Raw genomic sequence first — 22,221 nt, 5'->3', positions numbered from 1 at the left:
TTCTGAGAAAAAGTCCAACTTTCTTTATAAAGCACTTTAAAACAGCCGCAGTGGACCAAGGTGCTGTACAGAGGATTAAAAAGCACAGTGAATACAATTAAAGCATTAAGAGACAATAAAATCAAATACATTAAACAAGTTAAAATATAACAACATGAACAAAATGTCAGCCCGCCTCCTCTGAGCTGACGCTTCATTTGAACCAGAAAACAAACTTCACACTTTAAACAAGGAATTATTCTGTTTTCTGCTGTTGATGTGGTTTCACCTGGTTTAGCGCCTATTAGTGCCAGAATTCCTACTGACGAGGCCTTAACATGTATAAGTTAAAACTGGATTTAACTAATTTAATTAATTTAATTTAGCAGTTTCATAATGAAGGCTGGTAAGAGGTACTGTTTCTTGGTGGTTGAGACAATCGTTTGAAGTGATTTTTAGTGCCGAACATTTTAAATTATGAGACCAAACTCAAGTGTCCCCGTAAATAAAAACCCCCGACACAAAAATATTTAGAGGAGCATCGTTATTACAGGATATGATACAACTGTGCAGTGAGTGAACGCACTGACCTTGGACCTCAGAGTTCTTCTGTACGAGACACGTATGAGTAAATAAAGGGTCTGGAATCCACACTTTTCAGTTTCTTGTCTTTACTAAAACTTACATTGATGCAAACAAAAGATGAATTAATTAAGTTTTGGTTTTTTTTGGAAATCCTTTTTATTTTTACTTACAAAATCACAACAAGAAACCACAAGTCACAATGCATTTAATTTTGTAACTTTGTATATATTTATGTTCTTTATTTTTTTTTATTTATGCATTTACTTTCTCCTCTTTGTAAACCTTGATAGATGAGATGTGGGGTTGGGACAGAGGTTACTGTAGTTCATATTGTACTGTATGTCTGTTCACTTTGTATCTGTGTACTGTGACTAATATTCAAAATTCAAATAAATATATGTTAAAAAAAAACTTAAATTGATGCAAACAAAAGAGGTATTCCTAAATCAAGTTACGTGACGGTCAAAAGAGTGTGATGCTCCAGGCTTCCACTTCTCTTCATTTCATTTCCTTTTTTTTTTTTTTTTGAAATCATTTTTATTTTTACTTACAAAATCACGACACCAAGAAACTAAAAGTCACCAGAAATAAAAAAAAACAAAACAAAAAACAATAGGCAAAAAACAAAACAAAAAAAGACAATAGCCATGAAGGAAAAACAAAAAACCTCCAAAAACTGATAGATGACAATAGACACGAACCAAGACAACAGACATAATATACAGATATGTGTGTATATATATATATATATATATATATATATATATATATATATATACACACACACACACACACGTTAGAAGACAATAGACAGAAAACAAAGAAATGACAGAGAAAAAAAAAAACCGAAGGGACAATAGACATAAAACGGATTAAAAAAGACGATAGACAAAACCAAACAAAAGAACCTTGGAATCCTAACAATATTCTGTCGTCATTTTACTTTAAAATATTTCTAAATATTTCCTTCATTTCCTTTCTATAAGCTCAGCAGCCAATAGGACCACATCACATAATGAAGTTAAAACTGATACTATTATTATTACTTTTTTACTTTTTATTAGTATTTATTACTCACATATTCATATAATGTGTGTCCAAACATAAATTTGAATTTTTTAACTGAAACACAAAAATGGCTGTAACTGTGCTGTGGAACTGCCTGAAATAACACTAACTGGTCTGTCTGGGAACCACTGCAGGAGTGCCTTTGGAACGAAACATTAATGAAATGACTGTGTTTGAAAACAGGTGGATTTCTGTATATTTTAGAGGAAATCCACCAGAGGATTTATAGACAAAATGACATTAGTGGTGTGTTTTTCTGATCAGTTTGCCAACATACCAGTGCCAGAACAGTTCTAATCCCTTCTAATCCACTGCTGTACAGTTCTGTGCAGCTCTTTTGTTTTTCCTGCTGTACATAAACCATTAAACCCTATAGAATAGGGGTTCAAACATACGGAACGTGGCTCAAAATCGAAACGCCAAAGGTTAAAACGACCCGAGGGATGAATTTGCGAAGTGCCAAAATGACGCTGAAGATGTTAACAGTAAAGGCTGTGGAACTCATTTTAGTTCAGGTTCCACATTCAAACCAGTGTGATCTCAATTAAAATAACAAGATAAAAACCTATAAATAATGACAACTCGAATTTGTCTTTGTTTTAGTGCAAAAACATAACATTAAATTATGAAAAAAAATTACATTAACTAACTATCCTTTAACAATAAAATGTGAATAACCAGATGAAATATGAACAACCTGAAATATCTAAAGAAAACTAAGCACAATTTAACAATATTCTGCCGGTTATTAAATGTTTTGTGCGTTTGTAGAGCCGATCCATAATGCTCATGTAGAAATGATAAGTTGAGACATAATTCAGTGTTGTAGTTTTACAGAAGAAGATTAGGGCCACTGGAAAAACACTTTAAATTAAGGTCCAATATATATATTTTTATTTTTCTGTGATTATTCTGACTTGAAAAATTTTTTTTTTCATTATTGTTCTGAGATTGAAGTCAGAATTCTGAGAAACAAGTCAATTTTGAGATTAAAAGTTAGAATTCTGAGAAAAGTCAGAATTCAGACTTTTTTTTCTCAGAATTATGACTTTAATCTCAGCAATCTCAAAGGGATTTTGGTTATTGTCAAGAAAAACATGTTAAATGGATAGATATGAGCTCTGAAATTAAACTACTGTGAGCTATTTGTGTTGTTATCGTCATATTTGTCCAAATGAATGTACCTTTAATTGGACCAGGCATTAAAATGAACAAGACACTGAAGAAAACTAGGGTGGTCTAATCATTTTTTCCACGGCTGTACAGTATGTATGTGCTGCATATTCATTTTCTTAACATTATGATTTCTTCGTATCTCAGGTCTTTTTGCTGAACGTCAGTGAATGATGCCAAAAATGAAATGCATCTGAACCAACAATTCAGACAAGTGTGTTTAACATTAGTTTTAATACATTTCAAAGTGTTTGTAGCACAAATGCTTGATATCATTAGCCTCATAGCATAATTAGCTAAGTCATACACTGTATGGACAAAAGTATTGGGACACTAGAATTCAAGTGTTTCTTTTCTGTCATAATATAGTTTTATATTGGGATAAATATCATATTGATTATTAATATTGATGTTTTTATGTTAAATCCTCATGAACAGGACAGCTGTAGACATGATGTGTCCCAATATTTATGTCCATATAGTTTCTAAAGTTAATTTTTTTTATCAAGATCTTTTTTATTTGTACAACAAGAAACATACAACTTGTACATGAAACTGTTGTATCCAGTTCCTATCCAGCAGCACCCCCCCCCCAAGTACTGGACCTTCGTTAAATGTATATACAGCCAGACATAATATACAAACATTCAAAAATAGTTTAGAAAGTATAATGGTAGATTTTTCTTCCTCGGTGAGATTTCAAGAAAGTAGATGTTTAGTTGTGGTAGAAAATTGTTATTTACAGTCAGAGCAGGAAAAATATTTTAGAAATTTAGGGTTAGAACATTTAAAATCATAGTCATGGATTAAAAAAAATACAGAAAAATAATCAATGTTGAGAGAAATTAAGTCAAACCCATCTCTGAGGCGTTTTGGAAGTAAAGGTAACAATTTAACCCAAACTAACCAATGCAATGATATTTATCCCATAGTATAAAACTCTATTCTGACATTAGTCATTAATGTTTTGTATCCCAGACCCCTGTTAGAAAAAAAACACCTGAATTCAACGTGTCCACATACTTTTGTCCACTTATGCTTCGAGGCTAATGATATGTCATATAAAATGTATGTTTGGATAACGCACGCAGCATAAATGACACCATCGACAAGGAAATTAAGCTCGTTTTCTTATATTAAAAATATAGCACTTTAAAAAACATACATCTATCATTATAACATTTGTGTATTATTAGTTGTTTTATGTTCCATTTCTATTTAATATCCACAGCAGATGCAGTGACACATGAAAAACTTACAGTGTCATTGTTTTGACTTAGTTTTACATTTGAGAGACTCTGGAGTTCAGGATACACTTTTACATTCAGGTACGACTGTGTTCACGCTGCAGGTGTTTATGCTCAATTCAGATTTTTTGCTGAAATTCCATTTGTTTGCACGGTTGTTTACATTATAATTTAACCCATAAAGACCCAAACAGCCACCACCACCTACTGATAGAACTGTTTAACACCTGCTGATCCACTTATCCTATCAGTACATGTCAATAACTGGTGTCAAATACAGTTCTTCGTCTTTTCATGGTCATCACATATGACCCATTTGGACGTTCACAGGCTCCGTAGTTACCATGGAAACACCATCATCTTCTCCAACATTGATTCTCCAGTCAAACCCATGGAGTTGGATCAATGACAGTGGATGGACACAGTTGTTTTATATTAAGTTATTGATGTATTTTGCTGAAAAAGTCACATTTTCTTCAGTTTTCTTTGTTTCTAATATAATAACCCTCAACTTTAATCGGAGCTTTTATGAAAATCTACATGATCAGTGAATTAAATATAGGAAAACACCTGATTTTCAGTGAAAAATGCAAAGTAAAGATAATAATATTACAATGAACGCTGATAAATCACTGAAGAAAAGTTAAATCTAGAGAAATCATCATTTGGGAAGTGAAACCAAAGTAGTAAACATCCACCAGTGACCTAAACCATCTACTGATAGAACTGTTTAACACCTGCTGATCCACTAATCCTGTCAGTACATGTCAATAACTGCTGTCAAGTACGGTTCTTCATCTTTTCATGGTCATCAGATATGTCCATATTTGGACGTTCAGACATTGTGAGCCTGCTACATGGGTTTGGTGTAGTTGCAGGGGAACAGGCCGGTTTTGCCTCTCAGCTGACCTTTCCACCACACCTGATCCGAGCTGTCCAACACTGCGATGATGTCTCCGGCGTGGAACTCCAGTTCGTCTTTTTCCTTGGCTTGGAAATTGTAAATGGCGATGACCTGCAGCGTGGACGTGGAGAAGGATGAAGACACAGACCGCTTTTAATCAGTCAGATAAAAAAAGGAACCAACATGGAAAAACCCAGACTTTTGTTTAACCCTTAAAGACCCAAACATCCACCTTTAACCAAAACCACCGACTGTTTGGACATGGATGAAAATCTGATCATGTTTTAGGTCAAATTTATCCAAAAGAAAGACAGAAAAGGATCATAAACCTGCACAGTAACACAGTAAATGCAGATATCTGTCTGTTAACCCATGGAGACCAGAACCATCTACTGATCTGAACTGTTTAACACCTGCTGATCCACTGATCCTATCAATACATGGAAATAACTGGTGTCAAGTACAGTTCTTCATCTGTTCATGGTCATCACATATGACCCATTTGGACGTTCACAGGCTCCATAGTTACCGTGGAAACACCGTCATCTTCTACAACATTGATTCCCCAGTCAAACCCATGGAGCTGGATCAGTGACAGTGGATGGACACACTGGGTTTGTGTTCAGTTCATGATATTTTTTGCTGAAAAAGTCACTTTTTCCTCATCTTTTTCTGATTTGTTCTAATATGGAGAGAAATTTGTTTGTTTATTCATCAATCAAAAAGAATGGATTTGCAATTAAAACTCTCTATATTCTAATAGCCTTTAAATTTACACTAAGTTTTAATGAACATTTACATGATCAGTGAATTAAATATAGAAAAATACATGATTTACATTGGAAAAACTTAAAATACAGAGGATAATATTACAATAAATGGTGATAAATCACTTAAGAAATGTTAAATATAGAGGAAAATCCATTTGAGGACTGCCACAAAAGTAGTGTTGGGTCTTTATGGGTTAAAGAAGTTCTATTTACATCTGTGCTGAAAAAGTCATGTTTTTCTTCAGCTTTCTCTGTTTCTAATATGTTCCTCAACTTTAATCTGAGCTTTTATGAACGTCTATATGATCAGTAAATTAAATATAGGAAAATACATGATTTTCACTGAAAAAAAGGATAATATTACAATAAATGGTGATAAATCACAGCAGAAAAGTTAAAAATAGAGAATTATTATTATTTTAGTATTTATTTTTTATTACTATTTTAGACCTGTTGTGTTTTAACCCTTAAAACCTCTGTGCTCCTTTTGTGGCATTTACAAAAAATGATTTTTGTCTCCATTTAAACTTTCATAAGTGTTTTGTAATCATTTATTCTAATTTTATCTTCTGCATTTTGATTTTTTCAGTGTAAATCAGGTATTTTCCTGAAGAAAACTGAAGGAAAAAAGGGACTTTTTCAGACAAGAAATCCTTAACTGAACACAAACCCAGTGTGTCCATCCACTGTCACTGATCCAACTCCATGGGTTTGACTGGAGAATCAATGTTGTAGAAGATGACGGTGTTTCCATGGTAACTACGGAGCCTCTGAACGTCCAAATGGGTCATATCTGATGACCATGAAAAGATGAAGAACTGTATTTGACAGCAGTTATTGACATGTATTGATAGGATCAGTGGATCAGCAGGTGTTAAACAGTTTAGATCAGTAGATGGTTTGGGTTAAAGGTGGAGGTTTGGGTCTGTAAGGGTTAAAATGACATGAAAATTAAAAAAGACATGGAAGAGTCAGTAAAAAATGCAACGTAAGGCTATTCATGACATATCTGTAAGTTTGGATCCTGAGGAGATGTCACGTTTGTCTTTTGTGTCTTGAAGTGAAAAATTTTGCGAATCGCTGACTTCAACTATAAATATTTTGTTGGATTCAATACTTTTTACAATTTAAGAATTAGGGTTAAACAGCAAACATGTAAATGAGGACACAATAAGCACATGAAGACTGAGAAAGAACGCAGACAGATGGAGGCTGATGCTAATGCTGATGCTAATGCTGATGCTAATGCAGATGCTAATGCTGATGCTAATGCAGATGCTAATCTTAATGCTAATGCTGAAAATGATGCTGGCACTAACGCTAATGCTGATGCTAATGCTGATGCTAATGCTAATACTGATGCTGATGTTGATGCTAATGCAGATGCTAATCTTAATGCTAATGCTGAAAATGATGCTGGCACTAACGCTAATGCTGATGCTAATGCTGATGCTAATGCTAATACTGATGCTGATGCTGATGTTGATGCTAATGCAGATGCTAATCTTAATGCTAATGCTGAAAATGATGCTGGCACTAACGCTAATGCTGATGCTAATGCTGATGCTAATGCTAATACTGATGCTAATGCTGATGCTGATGCTGATGTTGATGCTAATGCAGATGCTAATCTTAATGCTAATGCTGAAAATGATGCTGGCACTAACGCTAATGCTGATGCTAATGCTGATGCTAATGCTGATGCTAATGCTGCTGCTGATGCTGCGTACCGGTCGTGGTGGAGGTGGAGGTCGACGTGGGTCTATCGCAGATGGATTGGGGGGGGTCGGAGGAGGGAGGGATGGTGAACGATCTGGCCTTCGTCTTTGCTGATGAAACAAACAAATAAAACCATCGTTTAACCTCTAAACCAGAGGTGTCAAAGTCAGTTTAGTTCTGGGTCCACATTCAACCCAATCTGACCTCAAATGGGTCAGACCAGGGAAATAACATAATAACCTATTCATAATAATCCACGTTTTTCAGTTTGTTTTAGTGTGAAAGTTCAGTTACTTTATGAAAATGTGAACAACCATGTACAACCTGAGATATCGATTAAAAAAATAAGTGCTTATTATTATATAAGCTTATTATTAACACAATTTACAGATCACAGTCGATCTACAAACAGAAAACATTTGTAACAGGCAGAAATGTGTGAAAATTGTACTTAATTTTGTCATTTGTTCAGTTTAGTCACATTTTATGGTGACAGGGTTTGTAAATGTAAATAATTTCATAATGTAATTTTACTTTTTTTTTTTTACAGTAGACCAATGACCAAGTTGTCATTATTTATGCAATCATATATTATTATTATTATTATTGTTATTATTATTTTACTTGATATCACATTGAATTGTATGCGATTGTTCATATTTTCAGTGTAACTGTTGCACTTCTTTGGGCCGGGTTGGACCATTTGTAGAGCCAGTTTTGGGCCGTGGGCCTAAACTATTACACTGATTCAATAGATGCTCTAGTAACATGTGCATTTATTATATTGGTATTTTTCTTTAGTATTTCCTACCTGCTGTTGTGTTTCTTGCAGGAATATGGTATCCTGTTTGGAGACAGAGTTCTTTTTATAAAACTCCACCAGCTGGTTGACAGATGGAAACTTTTCTGTCCAGAGGTAATACTGCCCCCTGGTGTCCCGTAACACCTTCAGATGCTGCACATCTTTTGCATTTCTACAGTGGAGTGAAAAATGAACACAGTAGTTTCAGTGTCTGTGGATCATTTATGTCTAAAGTGCAGAGAAAATACATATTTTTTCCATAGCAGTGAAAGTCTCAAATATTGCAAAAAAATCCACATTTATTCTAAAAGAGCAGACGGGTTCACTGGTGGTTTTCCTGTTCATGTGAGACGCTGTCAGATAAACCCAGTGACAGTCAGTAGTATGTGAGCAGCTACAAATCAGTTGTGTAGTGAAACTGTCCGACAGCTTCTTCAGTAAAAGTCCAACATTTTTCACGGCTGCCAAATCAAGGTTCTCCCAGGTTTTCAGATGCAAGATTTTTTTTTTTTTAATTAAAAAAATCTGTCACTCTGAACTAGTACCGCTATACAGTCACAGAAAAAACTAGAAGCACTCTGAGAGCGCAGACCTCCACCAAGGCTGATCAGTGGCCCCCCCGTGGGCCCCCCCGTGGGCCCCCCCACCCCCGATCACCCCCAAAAGTTAATCATTTCTTCCTTATCCCATTTCCAACAAACCCTGAAAATTTCATCCAAATCTGTCCATAACTTTTTGAGTTATGTTGCACACTAACGGACAGACAAACAAACAAACCCTGGCAAAAACAGAACCTCCTTGGCGGAGGTAGTGATTAGACCATCCAAAGTCCTCAAAACCAACGGTCCAGTCCTAACTCCTGTGTGTGTCATGTGACTAAAACAGACAAAAGAAAACACGGACTGAATAAAAGCACTGTTTTTGTCAGAACAGTGACACAGATACTGATGGAAGAACTGAAGGGATTTGGGTTTTTATCCAGAAAACATGTTCAATGGACAGATATCAGCTGTGAAATTCAACTACTATGAGCTGTTTGTGTTGTTCTCATTATATTTGTCCAAACAGATGGACCTTTAGTTGGACCAGGCATTAAAATGAACAAGAAACTGAAGAAAACAAGGGTGGGTTAAGAATTTTTTCCACGACTGTATGTACAATAGTTGAACGTGCACTGAAATGTTGGATTTTCCAAACATAAAAACAACAACAACAAAAAACTAGAAAGAACGATGCAACATGAACTAAAATGCAGTAGAATCATCTGTGTCTTCATTTTCCTTCCTTGGTTCGCATGTTTGCACAGTGTAGGACCTACAGCAAAACCTTTCTTTACACCTGTAACAAGTTCTGTATTTATCTTTTGTGTATATCTAGAACAGATATCAGCTGTGAAATTAAACTACTGTCAGCTGTTTGTGTTGTTCTCATTATATTTGTCCAAACAGATGGACCTGTAGTTGGACCAGGCATTAAAATGAACAAGAAACTGAAGAAAACAAGGGTGGGCTAAGAATTTTTTCCTTGACTGTACTATTCCAAAATTTGGAAAAGCTGCAGTAGATAAAAAAAAAAAAAAAAAAAAAAACACAACATGCAAAAACCTTATTTAAGATACCCGCTGATAACCAACAATTATTTTAGTTCCCAGAATGGCTCATGTGCAGGACATAAGCCTTCAGATGTGAGGGAGAACCTTGCAAACGTGTGTTGTACTGGCTTTGTAGTATATACAGTTTAATACCATCAACTAAATATTTAAATGTTTTTAGTGAATTACTGATGTATAAATAAGAAAAATGTTCCAAGTCAAATAAAATGTTTTTAATAACACACTAACGTAATTTTTTTTCTGAAAATCTAAGAAAGAAAAACAGCCTAGAACATGCATGTCTATAAACAAAGTCATTTTCAGCAAACAAATCCTGTCATGTTGGATTTGTACGTGGTCACTTTACAACGTGTTCCTGGAGAATCATTTGGTCCTTGTTTATCGGGGGTGGGGGTGGGGGGGGCTTGCTTGTCTGGGACAGAAGCAGAAGGGGGTCTAGGTAAAAAGGTTTGGAACCCACTGTTCTAAAGGATAGCTTAGAAAATATACTTACATGCACCAAATTTGATATTTTATATACAGTTTTTTTGCACTAATTGTTTTTGCTGCGAAACAGAAATGAGCTGCTAAATGAACTGACATTGTTCCTGTGACAGTGACAATAAAGATCTATTCAAATTATAGTCAGTTCTAGTCCACAGAAGCATAAAACTGTATTAAACTGTAGTAGACACGGTTTAAAAAGAGACGGCTGAAAAAGTCCAGTGGACCCCCAGACCGTCTACCTGGGTCTAATACCTGATGACGTCGTTAAAAGAGAAGACGCTTACTTATTTAAAATGTGAATTCTTGTCTGCAGAAAGAGAGTCACAAGGAACTGGTTCAGAAGTGACCCTTCGACCACAACAATGATCTGGACATTATAGAGGAAACATATACCATGGAAAAATTAACGTTCCATCTGAGGATTAAGATGGAAACGTTGAAGTGAAGATGGCAGAAATGGAGCAGATTCAAGGACAGGAACTGTGGATGTCAGATCTGGTACAGAAAAGCAGTGCATAAGGAACAGCACCCCCCCCCAGCTGTAGTGTGTGTAGGGCTGTAAGAAAATATCGGTTCTGCAATATATCGCAATATTTCTTTTCCCAATACTGTATCGATATTAAAAAGTACTGTATGGATATTTGTAGGTGTTTATTCAAATCCAGATATTGTGGAGGTTCATTTTGTTTTGTTTTTTTATTGTTTCTGTTTTATGTATTATTCTTTAACACTGTTTTATTCAATAATGTTGGTTCCTTTGTTTGGATTGAACTCCAATCCTGTTCTGATGTTAGTTGTGAACTAATAGAATGTGAACATTTGAACAGGATCTGAAACTGGAATGTGTGTAAAACAGAATTTCAGTTTGAACACAGTTGGAACATTTGCTGATAGAACATTAGATCCTGTTGGGATCAAATACAAATGTGTTTAGGATTTGGGCAGATTTATGATGGAATTTAATTCTTCAAGGAAATAATCATTTAAAAAAAAGAAACAAACATAAAATTGCCTTTTGAACAGTATTGTGATATATCGTGATAGGTGGTGTTGTGATCCTAGTGTTGTGATTTGTATTGTATCACCAGATTCTTGCCGAACCACAGCCCTAATTGTGTGTGTTGGTTTTTTTTCTTTTTTTTGTTACTGCACTGTGAAAGTGATTTAAAATATGAAAATAGAAAGTAAAAAAAAAAAACAGAAAGAGGCCGCCGTTGGACAGTCCAGTAGATGACAGAGGTCAGTGGTTTCCTGTTTGTTTTTCTGCGTTTCTACACAGTGGATGCACCTGACGGAGATGGAGAAGCTGCCTGCGTCTTCATCTCTGCTTCTGCGGATGATGAAGGTCCCGGTCGGCTGTGAAATCAGCAGCTTCTTGGCGTCGCTGCGACTGGCGTCCTCCTGGTACCAGCTGTGATGAAGGACAGGGAGGATGTTCAGGAGGTACGCATTCCAAAATATCAACACATTTTTTTATTTTATTTATTTATTTATTTGTTTGTTTCGAACATGCAAAAAAACAAACAAAAAAAAACAAAAAACACCCAACACAAAACGAAGCAAATTAAGACAAAAACCAAATAACATTTAAGTCAGGGGTGTCAAACATGTGTCCCGGGGTTCAAAACCAGCCCACCAAAGGGTCCAATCCTGCCCGCAGGATGAATGTGTGAAATACAAAAATTACACTGAAGACATTAACAATCAAGGATGTCAAAATAAATTTAGTTCAGTTCCATCTAAAGTGGTCAGACCAGTAAAATACTATCATAATAAAGTATAAATGACAAAAAACACATATTTTTCTCTTTGTTTTAGTGTAAAAAAAAAAAGTCAAATTACACAAAAATGTTAACATTTATAGACTAGCCTTTGACAAAAAAATGTAAAAACCTGAACAAATATGAACAACCTGAAATGTCTGAAGAGAATTCAGAGTAATTGTACTAGTATTCTGTCTGTTATTAAATGTTTTGTGTATTTGTAGATCCACTGGGATCTGTACACTGTAATGAACATGTATAAATAAGAAGCTGAGGCCAAATAATGGCATAAATGTATAAAATTGCACTTTTTTTTTCTTAATAAATTTCATTTTGGTCATGGTTGTTCATGTTTTTCCATAGTTTTTAAAGATAGTTTGTAGATGTAGAAATTTTGATAATATAAATTTACTTTTTTCACTCTAAAACAAAGAAATTAGACATACACATTTTGGAATTGGTATTATTTATGTATTATTCTGTTATTATTTGAATGGTGCGGCCCACTGCAGGTCCTGTTGGGCTGGATGTGGAACTGAACCAACAGGAGTTTGACAGCCCTGGTGTAAGTGAACAGAATCGATCTTCAGGCACATACAAGCACATCACTGTCATGTCACAGCGTTACCTCGGGAAATCGATGTTGATGAAGTTTTTGGGTACGAACCCCTCCACTCCGTTAAGTTCAGCTTTGTACCAGTTTCCACTGGTTTGCAGGATCTGACGGTGAGACGCACTGACATTAGACACAACCCCTCCCCCTCAGGCCTTTAGTAGGACTGTGCAGGCCGTTTGGAAAGTCACAGTACAACAAAAACCCACAGTCTGTCTGAAAGTTTTAATATCCTCCTGAGACCCAGCAATGCATTTTTGTCCTCTGTAGTGGACAAGAGTTTCACAGCTTTACTTTAACCCTTTCATGCATGAATTATGAGAACCTTCATCAAGATTTTTTTTCCTGGGTGTTTTTATTCCTCTTGAGGCTTTTTTTCCAGAGTTGCAAAAATGTCCACTAAACTGGACACAAAAGAAAGCAAAGAAAACAAGTATTTATTGATATACTGTGTGAAAACTATGAAATAAGAACATTTTATTGCTGTTAATCTGATGTTTTCTCACATTTTAACAAACTCTAATATGAGTCATTACTCACTTCATGGAGATAATATGCAAAAAAAAAAAACAAAAAAAACTTTGCTGTGAATTACAGTCTAATAACAATAATAAGCAACTGATTTACACTCAAACATGTTAGATCAGGTTTATCAAGAACAACACAGTTACAGTCATGTTATTAGTTGCAGTGTATGGGATGATGCATAAGCGTCCAATGTGTTTGCAGATATGAAACTAAAACAAAATCCATGGACATACAAGAGAACAGTTGTAGAATAACGGTCCACTGTAGTGACCACTATGCATGAAAGGGTTAAAATAAATAATTAAAAAATATCCACTGAAAAGGACATTGTATGAAAACAAAGTAAAAATGTGTCTGTAAAAACTGTTGCATCATGCTGTTTCCAATTAAGGCAATTATTTGATGTAAAATGGTGAAAATGTTTACTTACTGGGTCTCAGGAGGATATAAAGTAGTGTGTGACTCAAGTGTGTATTTATCACACTCTGATGTCAACAGTGTTACAACAGTATCTTAATAAATAACTTTCAATTTTACTCAGCTGTATATATGATATTTAGAAGAATCTTTCTGTACAAATGCTATGTGGTGTTATGGTTATGCTGATTTCAGGCCTGAAAACAGCAAAAATACCAACTGTACCTGTAAACTATACTACTCTGTAAAGGGAACTCAGAAAGCCCCTCAATTACATAGTGACCCAGATATTAAACCAGTGGTTCCAACCTTTTTTCACTCATGACTTCATTTTAACATCACTAATTTCTGGTGACCCTAGACGTTCAGAACAGACTTTTTTTTTTTTTGCAAAAATTAATTTATTTTTGATCATGTAATAGTTTGCTATACTATGTTGCAAATACATGTTAATGTTAGAGGACATTTAGTCTATATAATGTCTATTATTGTGGACATTTAGTCTATATAATGTCTATTATTGTGGACATTTAGTCTATATAATGTCTATTATTGTGGACATTTAGTCTATATAATGTCTATTATTGTGGACATTTAGTCTATATAATGTCTATTATTGTGGACATTTAGTCTATATAATGTCTATTATTGTGGACATTTAGTCTGTATAATGTCTATTATTGTGGACATTTAGTCTGTATAATGTCTATTATTGTGGACATTTAGTCTATATAATGTCTATTCTTGTGGACATTTAGTCTGTATAATGTCTATTATTGTGGACATTTAGTCTGTATAATGTCTATTATTGTGGACATTTAGTCTGTATAATGTCTATTCTTGTGGACATTTAGTCTGTATAATGTCTATTATTGTGGACATTTAGTCTGTATAATGTCTATTATTGTGGACATTTAGTCTATATAATGTCTATTATTGTGGACATTTAGTCTATATAATGTCTGTTATTGTGGACATTTAGTCTGTATAATGTCTATTACTGTGGACATTTAGTCTATATAATGTCTGTTATTGTGGACATTTAGTCTGTATAATGTCTATTACTGTGGACATTTAGTCTGTATAATGTCTATTATTGTGGACATTTAGTCTATATAATGTCTCTTATTGTGGACATTTAGTCTATATAATGTCTATTCTTGTGGACATTTAGTCTATATAATGTCTATTCTTGTGGACATTTAGTCTATATAATGTCTGTTATTGTGGACATTTAGTCTGTATAATGTCTATTATTGTGGACAGAGGCAGTAAATCCAGGTGTAGGTTAAAGGTCAGGATCTGTCCAGTCAGTCCAGCTGGGATTTACAAGGAGGACAATTAATACTGAACAAACTAGAACTGAAACTATGAATGATGAAAGAGCTGCAGCATCTGAAACTGACCACAGTGAACATGTGACACAAACAGAAGCACAGTGCTGCAGTTTCACACTCAGTTTGTCTATTATGGATTATGATAGTCTCTGTCAACTCACCATATATTTTTTGTTAGTAAGTTTATAACCCTTTAATACCAAACGTGTCATATTTGATACATGAGTTTTAAGGCCCTCTATGTGATCAATGTGATATTTTTTGTCTTGAAAAACCTGATGACACCACAAGACTGTCATTAATGAGGAAGGAGGATGAACCCTGACACTTTTGAAACGGAATTACCAATTTGTTAGATATGTTTGTGCTATATTATGTCATAATTATTATTATATTATTGTGTTATAAATGTGTTTTCGTTTGTTAAAAAAACAGTATTTGAGCAGTGAGACCTGATGTATTAAATATGATACAAAATTTCAAATCATCCATGGAAATTGATATTTGAAAAAAAATTGGGGGGTTTGTTCAGAAGGACCAATAAAGGCTCTAGTTTCAAAGAACTGGAATTTTCTGTCAGTGATTTAATGGTTCAGGCTTTACAGGGTTAAAATTGTTATAAATAACTAGAAATTTCAGGTGACCCCGTTTGAATTCCAGGCGACCCCATGTGGGGTCCCGACCCAAGGTTGAAAAACACTGTATTAAACAGTTCGATCAGTAGATGCTTTTGGTCAATGGTGGGTGTTTGGGTCTTTATGGGTTAAAAAAAAAACTCCAAAAAAGAGAAGATGTGACAAAGTTTTTAATGAATGTGTAGTGTCCAGAGTAGCTGCGTAGTGTTGAATGTACATGAACCTTTTCACAGCTTCTGTTTTAGTATGAAGCAGGTTTTATCTCATATCTTTGGCTGTAAAAGCCGTTACTGTCTCTGAAAGAACAAAGACACATTGTTGTGAGTCATCCTGTATAAATTCCCAGTTACTGCGATGACCCTAATTTGCATTAAAACCCGGCAGCGACATCCACACAGGTCAAATATTTTCATGTGTAGGACTGAGCGGCTGAAAACACAAAGGGGTTTGTTCTGACAAACCCAAAGGTGCATGTGACGTATCTGTGAAATGTCGAGTGTGTGTTGTCGCACCTTTAAGCAGTCACCCACTCTGAAGCTGAGTTCGTCATCGGCTGCAGCCTCGTAGCAGTACTTTGCCGTCACCTCCATGGCACAAAACTAAAACCATGAAGGAAGAAGGAATGTTTTTAATGTCAGAGAAAACAAATGGAAATTATTTATTCTTTACTGGTAAAAATGTAGCCTTAGAAATCACCAAAGTCTTCATCATGGTGGCAGTTTTTATCCCAAAACAGGACACTGTCTTTAAATGAAACATGAAAGGGTTTAAAACAACCATACTGTCTCTGTCCTGGATGGATGGATGGATGGATGGATAGGAAGGAAGGAAGGAAGAAAGGAAGGGTGAATGGATGGATGGATGGATGGATGGATGGATGGATGGATGGATGGATGGATGGATGGATGGATGGATGGATAGATAGATAGATAGATAGATAGATAGATAGATAGATAGATAGATAGATAGATAGATAGATAGATAGATAGATAGATAGATAGATAGATAGATAGATAGATAGATAATAAATTTCATCCTTTTCCACTTTATTCTCTTCATTTAATTCCTGTTCAGAATAATGGTGTGTGACATTCCATCCCCTCCATATTTTCTCCAAATTTGTCATTTTTGTCTATATTTAATTTTTCACTTGTTTGTGGTTTTTCGACCTGTCTTTTTCTCTGCACCTGCTTGCTCTGTGTTGCTACTGTCAACAAACAAACAAACAAACAAACTCACTTACTTACTTACTCACTCACTTTACTTGACTTGACTTGACTTGACTTTACTCATCTGGCTCCCTGCCCTCCTGTCCTTCAAAAACCTCTCAGATGCTGAAACGGTTCATCCTGCCTTTTGTTGTTTGTTTCATTTTGTTCTTATGAGAACAGTAGATTTAACTGATGATGAATGGAGTCAGTGCTAATGGTTCAGATACAGTCCATCGTTCACAGTGACAACATGTGCTGTTTTTGTCTCTTGGAAAGGAGGAAAATAAAAAGCGTGGTGCTCACCGTGGCGTCGTCCCTGTCGGCCTCTGATTCTTCAGCGTCTTCACTGAAAACAGACAAACTGCTGGTGCAGGTTCAGAGGAAGCAGGCAGTTTCCAGCAGCAGCTCAGACACACTGACCACTGTCACACAGCTGCCACCAAAATAGACACAGGTGAATGCACACACACACATATTTGAATATACACACACCACATGACTCAGAACAAATTCAGTGTAAAGTGAAAGCAAGTCTGTGCAGAAAGTTTGTGTCATTTATACAGACGCAGAAAAAATTATTAGACCGTCAAAAGTCACCAAAAACAACGGTTCTGCAGTCCAGTCCTAACTCCTGTGTGTGTCATGTGACTAAAACAGACAGAAAAGAAAACATGGAATGAAGAAAAGCACTGTTTTTGTCAGTACAATGCCATAGCTCAGTGGTTTTCAACCTTGGGGTCAGGACCCCACCTGGGGTCACCTGGAATTCAAATGGGGTCGGCTGAAATTTCTAGTAATTCCTAAAAATTTTAAAAACTTACTAATAAAAAATATATGGTGAGTTGACAGAGCCAATCCCAATCCATAAAAGACATGACAAAGTGTGAGTGTGAAACGGCAGCAGTGTGGTTCTGTTTATCTGTCACATGTTCACTGGGCTCATGTATTGACAGGATTAGTGGGTCAGCAGGTATTAAACAGTTTACATCAGTAGATGGTTTGGGTCTCCAGTGGATGTTTGGGTCTTTATGGGTTAAAGTATATAATCAGGAATTTTTTTATGCTAAAACTCCTGCATCAGCGAAGGGTTATATATAAAGGAACCACCTAGAAAACCCTTATACTGTCGAAAAATGACAAATGAAATGTTTCCTCTAACCCTGTAAAGCCTGAACTATTACATCACTGACAGGAAATTCTAGTTCTTTGAAACTGGAGCCTTTACTGGTCCTTCTGAACAACCCAATTTTTTTTTTCAAATATCAATTTCCATGTATGAGTTTCAGTTCTGTATCATATTTGATCCATCAGGTCTCAATGCTCAAATATTATTTCTGAACAAACAAAAACATAATCTAACACAAACATGTGGAACACATTGGTAATTCTTTTTCTAAATGCTCCCAGTTCTTCCTCATTAATGTCAGTCCTGTAGTGTCACTAAAGGCCTCTGGTGAATGAACTCCTCCCCCTGGTGGATTTTCTGTGTATTGCATGGATCTAATTGTATACATCAGGTTTTTTTTTAAAGAATATATTTATTCATTTTTCATTTTTTCAAAACAACACAAAACAAAACAAAACAGCTCAGCACTACAGTCAAAACTGAAACAGAGATTCACAGTCAGCATGGAGACAGATACTCCTCACATTCATATCTACACAATACAACAAAAAGTTCATTTAAGAGCAGATGAAAGCTCGAGACAGAACTGAGGACACATTTCCCTCAGTATAGTCCAGGAAGGGTTTCCAAATGGGACTGAATATGTCGATCCTAGAGTGTGTCAGGCGTGTCAAAAAGTCAAGCGGAATGTGCTCCAGTATCAGCTTCCTCCTTCCAGAAACAGAAGGGGTTTGTCAGAAGTCCAGTGGAGTGGTATGTTCTTTTGGTCACAAAAAGTTAAAATATTATATAGTTTCCTGTTACGTTTGTTACTGATCCACCTATTTGGTAAGCCAAGGAGAAGAGACAGAGGGTCAAAATCAGAGTGGGTTTGGAGAAGTTTTCTAATTTCCAGTAGGACAGACTCCCAGTCTCCCTGAACGCTGGGGCAGGACCACAGACGGTGTGTGAGGCTGCCTTCATGTATTCTACATTTGAAACACTGCGGAGAAGAGCCCGCTTTAAATGGAGATATACGGTTTGGTGCCAAGTGGGCTCTATGTAGCAGTATACACCAGGTTTTTCAAGACAACAAATATCACACTGGTCATGTAGAAGGCTTCAGAACTCATGGATCAAATATGATACGTTTGGTGTTATAGGGTTAATCTGTATGCCATTAAGAATCCATATATGATCATTACGTCAGTTTTAGTCGATGTGAACTACCGCCGCTGTTACAACATGAACTGTGCAAAACTCCACATGCAGACAGTACTTTGTGTCTTTGTTTTATATATAATCATCTCACACCGCTGTCAGCCCACAACTTGTCACATAGTCCTTTTTAGAGCGACCGTCTCCTGGTAGCTGTAGCGGTGGAGGTGGTTCAGTGGTTCACAACAGGAAGTTCAAGGTTGTTTGGAACATGACCTTTGCCTATGGTTTCTGTCAGAGCAGAAGGTGGGAAAGAATAAAGACTTCCTGTTCTGTCTCTGTCATCTGTTTACTGTAATAAATGACACAGAATGGGTTTGGAGTATTTGTACCTTTGTATGTGTGTGAGTTTTCTTGTATTGTATGGACTGTTAAAATATTTACTTTGAAGATGCGGAAACACCTCATAAAAGCCTTATTCTATATCAAATGAATATATGAAGATCCTGTTTAGCAGACGCAGTGGGCGCTAATTAGCTCAGATGCTAACATTAGCTAGCACCAAACTTCCTTATTTTCTCATTTGTTTAATACTTGTCACTTTCTTTATCAGCTCCATCCTCTTCCTCTAAACTGTATGATCACATGTGAAGTGGTGGAATGACAGCTGGATGTGTTTTATTTGATGGACTCAGAGACACAGAAGTGCAGCAGATGGACGACACATGAATGAACAGAGGCGGATCCACTGCAAATGCGTAAGAAGACTTAATGAAGTTACAGAAATACATTTTCAACTATTTTGCATGTGGTCAAACATTTTTGTGTCTGTTTGTTACAGTCTTATTTTTTAGTTATTTCACTAGAAAAATACAGAAAAAAAACCCAGCAAAACTTGACAAAATCAATGAAAAACACAGTAGCAGAACACTCCAAACCAGCACTATCACTGTACAATTATTTACAAGAACTGACTGAAAAACAGTGACCGTACCTGATGAAAGGACCGCCTGTATGCTGCCTTCACATGCTGTCAGGAAGATGATGCTTTCCCATTGTTTATTCCAAATCTCAAGTGTGTCGTGTTAAATGCAATTTTCGTGACCTGCTACTTGGGTAAAGAGGTACTATCTTAGAGGAATTCAATTTGACAAATGTTCTCTGTACACTCGATATAATCCAAATATCTAAAAAAGCCCATTAATCCAAAAGCCAAAGAAACTCACTTTAAAATATTAAATAGTGTGTATCCATCTGGGGAAGTGTTGTGTCAGCCATCTGGGTTTGAAAATAACCAGTGTGTGTTTTGTGATGATATTGAGACTTGCGATCATTTATTTTTTCACTGTAAATTTTCTGAAGCTCTGTGGGTTGATATACATGATATACATTGGACTGATCACAGACAATAATGATAAACAGCATTCTAATTCTTGCAAAATTCCATATACACAAATGCAAATATTTAAAAACAAAACCCAGATTTTATATTTTTCACAATGAGTTTCTTGATTTTGTAAAAACCCTGAATCTCTTAAAAAAGAAAAATGCGTGCAAACTTTTTAATATGATTGGAAAATATCACTTACAAAAAAAGCTCTGTTTAATGCAGAGCAAAAAATAAACATTGCGTTATAATGCAAAAGTAGCAAAAGTATTGCATTATAACGCAATAGTTTTGCGTTATAACACAATCATATCTGCTCTCTCTTGCTTGAGGTCCGTACATAATACGTTGTGGTCCGGTCCTGGTCCAACTGTGTCAGGTCTGACACGCCCCCCTGTCCTGTATGACTGTAACTCTTTCATTATTTGTTCGATCGGAAAAATTCCAACGGTTTCTGAATGAAATTCCTATTTGCCCAGGTACACGTCTGTGTGCAGCTTCATGGACACAGGTGGAAGTACGCTGAGTGTGAATGGTCTACGCATGAGAAAGGAGAATGTGTGCATTGGATTAACATCCTTTCTACTCCTGAGCCTAAAGTGCTCCAGCTGGACTGGTTTTCTTAGTTTGACCAGAAAAAGGTCAGAAAATATGCTTTGAGTCCTTTTGTCCAGTTTTGCAGAACACTTCAAACGTTCAATATAGCAGTCACTGTTTGTTTTAATACTGTAATAACAGTTTAAAATGATGAGAAACACAAAAACGGAATTTGTTTTTTTTTTTATTTTATTTTTTTTTATTTTTAGCAGAAAAACACTGAACTTACTCATGGATACAAGGTTTGAATGTTAAATATGAACTTTGAAAAGTATAAAAAGTATTTACAAGCGGTGTGAGTATTTGCCTTTTATTGTGCAAAAACAGGGTCAAAGGTCAAACTCTACAGAATGCAGATCCCAATGCAAAAACTATTGCATTATAACGCAACACTTTTGCACTATTGCGTTATAATGCAATTTTTTTTTTTTTCCCTCATGTCCCTTCCCAGGCTCCGTAGTTTAACTTTATTTGTGTTATGAAATTTTTTTTATGCCCTTTGTACCTCTTCCTGTTCTGATCTGTAAAAGAATTCATGCCATGAATCTTTTGTACATTAAACTTGATTTAAAAAAAAAAAAAAAAAAAAAATGGTAAAGAGTTTTGGACGTGTTAATTCATCTGCTACAGCTTTTTTTTTTTTTTTTAAATTGTGTATGCTGTAAATGTACAAAGTCACCAACTAACAGCAGCAGAACGTTAATAAATGCATTGTTTATCATTCACGATTAATCCCACCGTGTTGAAAAGGTCAAAGGTCATTTCTTCTGGACAGTTCTCAGGTGGAAAATACGATGTGAAGAGGTGTTCATGTGCAATTATCGAGTTCGTAACTAGTATTTCCCATAATTCCGGTAGCACGTGAATGCAGCAGTGGTTTGCAGGTGTTTGCACAAACAGCTGAGGAGCTGCACTCACCTGTTCTGTTCCTGTTTATCAACTGGGAAACAAAGGAAGCAGAGTTGTGGGCCCGTCTGGGAGACCTGACCACAGCATGGAAGTGGAACACAACACTGACCTGATGATGACCCAGAGTTTAGGGAAAGGGACCGTGACGTCACTCCAATCCAACTTCAGCGGGAATTTAGTTCAATGTAGAAGTTCACGTATGAGCAGAGGACGAGA

At 35.8% G+C, this 22,221-nt stretch overlaps 1 protein-coding gene across 1 annotated transcript; it reads right to left on the bottom strand.

The window, feature by feature from the left end:
• Positions 1 to 4,832: 4,832 nt before the first annotated feature.
• On the bottom strand, positions 4,833 to 17,239 carry LOC115427919 (GRB2-related adaptor protein 2-like). The gene is made up of 7 exons (XM_030146659.1): positions 17,153 to 17,239; positions 16,151 to 16,237; positions 12,737 to 12,828; positions 11,634 to 11,756; positions 8,257 to 8,419; positions 7,457 to 7,555; positions 4,833 to 5,067 (listed from the first exon to the last, which is right to left on the bottom strand). The coding sequence occupies exons 2-7, from the start codon at positions 16,226 to 16,228 to the stop codon at positions 4,906 to 4,908; spliced, it is 717 nt and encodes a 238-aa protein (XP_030002519.1). The 5' UTR covers positions 16,229 to 16,237; positions 17,153 to 17,239; the 3' UTR covers positions 4,833 to 4,905.
• Positions 17,240 to 22,221: the final 4,982 nt, after the last annotated feature.

Source organism: Sphaeramia orbicularis, chromosome 1 (genome assembly GCF_902148855.1).
Source record: "Sphaeramia orbicularis chromosome 1, fSphaOr1.1, whole genome shotgun sequence".
NCBI lineage: Eukaryota > Metazoa > Chordata > Actinopteri > Kurtiformes > Apogonidae > Sphaeramia > Sphaeramia orbicularis.
This window is presented reverse-complemented; position numbering and strand designations above follow the sequence as displayed.